The following is a 4,864-nucleotide window of genomic DNA, read 5'->3' on the forward strand; positions in this document are numbered from 1 at the left end:
CAAAGCACTTTGCTCTTGCATGTCTTAACACACCCATTGGGCTTTTTTTTTTCCTTCTTTTCCTTCACATCTATTCCAACACCTGCTGCAGAAACGGGCTGGGGTGGTCTCTGTAGAACACCCTGCACGCCTCCTGCCAAGAGCAGAGAGAGCTCCAGCGTCACACCAGCACGGCATGCCGGTATGTGCCCAGGCAGGTGGAGGTAACACACAGCCAGGGGGGGAAGGGGTGGGCAGGGCAGACCAAGAGTCAATCAGAGTGTAATTGGTGTTAGAAATTTAACAGCGCTCAGCTGTCCATATTTCCAAAATGCAAATATTTTTAAAATTAAAAAACCTATCTGTGACTAAATATCTGCTCTAAATCAATCTAGATAACCAGAACACTCTGTGGCACATTTAAGAGACTTTCATCTTAAATGAAATACATAACATAGATTATACCTTCATAGGAAATCAAGAGGTCCTAAAATATACTAATGGAGAAGGGCATTTAAGAGACATTTAGATTACCCAGTCTATAATTTTGGGGGGTTTGCTTATCTATGCATCTTTTAACTGCTTTGGATAATTAGGAAAATTTCCTTGGCAGTGTCCTAAGAGCATAGGCAAAAGAGTGACATAACTACTCCCAAGGAAGGAAAGGTAGGGGTTTTGCATTCTGCAGATTTTTAAAGCAAAAGAGAAAATATTCTTCATATGAGCAGTCTGAAGCAGTATGCATATTGTATAAAGACTATCACCCTCCTCTGAAATATAATGCTCCCAAGGCTTCTCCATCTCCTTGAACTCTCTTGCAGTGTCTGTCTGGTCCCTGTACCTGAAAGGGCGCAGGTCAGGGAGGCAGGCTGCTCGTCTCCAGCCTCTCCTAAGCACAATTCAAAGGCAGCTCCCGAATGGAGCAGGCACACAGTTCAAAGCCTCCCATTAGGTCTGCCGGCCAACTTGGTATCTTGTAGTGTCGTGTGTGTGTGTGTGTGTGTGTGTGTGTGTGTGGTGTGTGTGTGTGTGTTTACCCCTTCTGCTCTTAGTGAACAGTTTGTCCCACTGTAATTCTCATATCAAACATCTGGAAACCAGATTCGTTAAAAGAAAAACAAAAAGATAAAGAAGAATAAAAATGAAGAAAATGAGGGGAGAAAAAGGGGGAGAGGAAAAAAAAAAAGAGGGGGAAAGGGGGGGAAGGGGCAAAAAAGGGTGGAAGGAAGAAGGAAAAGAAGTTTCAGTGCCTATTACTTATCCAGGTCTCTGTCAGAAAGGAAAATATATATATATTTCAGCTGAATCAGTAAACTGACCTTTATTTTCAAGAATTTTGAGCAATACATTTTTGTAGGCTGCAGTTGTACAGAGCCACATCCCCCCACTTCGGAGCAGGGCAACGCGCTCTGCTGGAGCTCTCTCCCCCGTTCACAGCTGTCTCCAGCGGGAGGAGCTGAAACCTGAGCCAAGCCCTCCGAGTGGGATTGGATCCCTGAGCCAGCAGCGCCAGAGCCCTCCCAGAAAAACAGCCTCTTTGGAAAAGTGCTTGAGAACATCCCGAAGCGATTGGAGGAGCGGAAAACCCTTCCCCCCTGCACCTGACTCGTGGGTATTTACAGCACTTTTCAAGGCGCCTCGGCAGTGCCGCTGCACGGGCGGGAGTGGATGGGCTGCGCGGGGCCGGCAGCGCCGTAGGGACGGGAACGGGAACGGGAGCGGGATCGGGACCGATGCGCCCGCAGTGACCCCGCGAGTGCCTGCGCTGCGCCCCCGGACCGCCACAGCCCCCGGCAGCACACCGAGCCTGCGAGAAGCACAAAGCCTGCCTCCAAAATGCCACGCTCCTTCCTGGTCAAGAAGCATTTCAATTCATCCAAGAAGCCCAACTACAGCGAGCTGGACACTCACACAGGTAACAGGAGGAAACCGGGTGCCACCGCGTCGCTTCTGAGGCTGCGGTCGTGGCGTGGCGGTGCTGAGGAGGGTGGGATTGCTCTGCAGGCTGCAGGGCACGGGTTAGTTCATTGCTGGCTCTATTTTCTCCCGCTTACAAGGAGGGAGTTTTGAGAAATATGTCAGTGCTGACCAGAATGAATCGTGAAAGTTTGCTCGTCCACTTGAGCTCAAGTTACTTAGAAAGCATTTGGAGTTTTCCTGTTCTTTATCTGTTGGTGGTGGAATTGAAACTTTTATTCAAATCCTTCAGGAAGTTTCACTGCTTCATTGTGTCAGGCTGCACAGATTTAGAAGCAGCATGCTGCCTTGGAGGGACTCTCCAGCTGCAGCTTGCCTGTTCAAGGGCTCTGTCTCTACCCATCAGAACATATGTGTGAAACAGTACTTCCTGAATCCCCCTTATATTCAGATTACCCTACTGAGTGTTTCGTTTGTGCAGCTTTTAATCCTCAAAGTCTTAATTTTCCTGCTTTTTGAAATACACTTTGGTTCTCTTACCTTAAAATGTTCTTCTCTCTCCAGTGATTATATCCCCATACCTGTACGAAAGCTACCCAGTCCCTATCATCCCACAGCCAGAGATCCTGAGCTCAGTAGCTTACAACCCCATCACTGTGTGGACTACAACCGGGCTGCTACCGTCTCCACTACCCAACGACCTCTCTCCACTCTCTGGATACCCCTCATCTTTGGGAAGAGTCAGCCCACCTCCACCTTCTGACACCTCCTCCAAAGATCACAGCGGCTCAGAAAGCCCCATCAGCGATGAAGAGGAGAGAATCCAGTCAAAGCTTTCAGACCCTCATGCAATCGAAGCCGAAAAGTTCCAGTGCAGTTTGTGCAACAAGACCTATTCGACTTTCTCTGGGTTGGCCAAACACAAGCAGCTGCACTGTGATGCCCAGTCTAGGAAATCCTTCAGCTGCAAGTACTGTGACAAGGAGTATGTCAGCCTGGGAGCGCTTAAGATGCACATCAGGACCCACACGCTACCTTGTGTCTGCAAGATCTGCGGCAAGGCTTTCTCTAGACCCTGGCTACTGCAAGGACACATTAGAACTCACACTGGTAAGAGCAAGTGTTACATTTGCAGTTTCTTGTTGCTATAACATCGGGATGCCTTTTTTGCTATTTTTCTCCACAGGCGGAAAAACCAGCACAGTTTCTCAACTAATCTTGAAATGCAAGCACAGAATTTGAAATGAATCATTGAAAGGCTAAATCCTCCCTCTTGCAGGGAGAGGGGGAAGGTGGGAGTGGGGAGGGGGGTTTAGCATGGTGCCATAACTGCAGGCCAGATACTGGCATAAATCAGCGTTGCTTCCTTGATAATTTTAGGATGTTTTAGACAAATTTCACTAGCTGAAGCTTTTGCTTTAAGGATTTTATGTTAACTTTCAGGAAATTGCTAACTTTGAGAAGGCTCCAGCTGACTCTGAAATCAGGCAGCAAAAACAGGCAATGCATGAGGGGCTGCCTTCTGACTCCTTAAGCAGCTGGCAAGTTTTGCATGCACTACCTCAAGTTAGAAACCCATCATCAGCAACGTGGTTGGGTTTTTTCTATTGAGGCAAAGATGGGTTTTGAGTATAATGCTGGGTGCAATGTAATGTCTCTACAGCTGTTTGCTGCTTTTCAGACAAAGCCCTTTTCCCCCAGTAATTCACAGAGTCTAAGCAGAAAATGTTCTATGAAAATGTTTGAAAATTTTGGATTGAGCCCATTGTAAAGGTATTGCATGCACCTGTAGATGCAGACAGATTCAGCAGCTTGTTTTCAGACTGCACTTTACAACATATTCTCAATAGACTGGGATTCTGCAAAAGAGCCAGCAGTGCTGAAAGCTGCAGTATCTGTGGCTTGATTAACTTATTACTAGACATTTTTTTTTCTTATAACAAGTCATTTCTGTTTGTTCTTTTTTTTCTTAGGATAAAAGCAGGTTTTACCTGTCCCAAACATCTACCTTTTCTTTTTCTTTTTTTTTTAAGATTTATCCTATTTTCTCTTGATGTTTCCTTTGTAGGAGAGAAGCCATTTTCCTGTCCTCACTGCAACCGGGCTTTTGCAGACAGATCCAATCTGAGGGCTCATCTGCAGACCCACTCAGATGTGAAGAAATACCAGTGCAAAAATTGCTCCAAAACTTTCTCCAGAATGTCTCTTCTGCACAAACATGAGGAATCTGGCTGCTGTGTAGCACACTGAGTCATGCAGTCAATGTTTACCTGGACTTGATGCATTTCTCAACTTCGGTTCTAAATGATAAGTGGAAATCCAAAGGCGTTTTCTCGTCTACCTTTCAGCCAAAAATAAAAAAGCAAACCAAAAAACAAAGAAACCAAACCAACAAACCAACACACCACCAAACAAGCAAACAAATAAACAAGTGGAAAAACTTAGAATGTCAGTAGAAATGAGCTTTAAGTAGTTTCTGTTCTGCCATATATTTGCATTCATAAGTGTGAATTCTGAAACAGGGGGAAAGACGCCATGCATGACATTTCAAGTAGATCTAAAGGAAGAAGCATTATCAGCTTTCTTTATAGATGAAGCCAAATGTAGGTCGTCTTTTCTTGCTTAGAAAAGGCTTCAAAGTTAACATTACATTCCTGCCAAGCCATTTCAACCAAAGAAACAGTATTTTAAGTGGAAATTTTAATGAAAATACTACCCACGTGAATTTTGCTAGACACCATTTATCTCAGGTGCCTTAAAAAGTATTCCAAGTTTACTTAGTAAATGTTTAATATTATTCATTGCTGTGTTTTTTTATTTTATTAGGAGCCAAGGCCTTCATTAATGACATGAAATGCTTTAAAACTGCATAACTAAAAGAGGGAAGAAAGTATAAGAGAATGTACGAAAAGATTTAAAGCCACAAATTAACTGCATGTGCCTTAAAAATAAATAAATAAAAAGGTAA

The 4,864-nt window shown here is 44.6% G+C and overlaps 1 protein-coding gene across 1 annotated transcript; it reads left to right on the plus strand.

The window, feature by feature from the left end:
- The first annotated feature begins 1,667 nt into the window (after positions 1 to 1,667).
- On the plus strand, positions 1,668 to 4,547 carry SNAI2 (snail family transcriptional repressor 2). Its single transcript, XM_054285164.1, has 3 exons — positions 1,668 to 1,894; positions 2,461 to 3,006; positions 3,965 to 4,547. The coding sequence occupies exons 1-3, from the start codon at positions 1,816 to 1,818 to the stop codon at positions 4,144 to 4,146; spliced, it is 807 nt and encodes a 268-aa protein (XP_054141139.1). The 5' UTR covers positions 1,668 to 1,815; the 3' UTR covers positions 4,147 to 4,547.
- The last annotated feature ends 317 nt before the right edge of the window (positions 4,548 to 4,864 follow it).

The sequence above is a fragment of the Melozone crissalis genome, unplaced genomic scaffold, assembly GCF_028551555.1.
Source record: "Melozone crissalis strain CALT ecotype California unplaced genomic scaffold, PUWL_Pcris_2 ptg000042l_1, whole genome shotgun sequence".
NCBI classification, from domain to species: domain Eukaryota; kingdom Metazoa; phylum Chordata; class Aves; order Passeriformes; family Passerellidae; genus Melozone; species Melozone crissalis.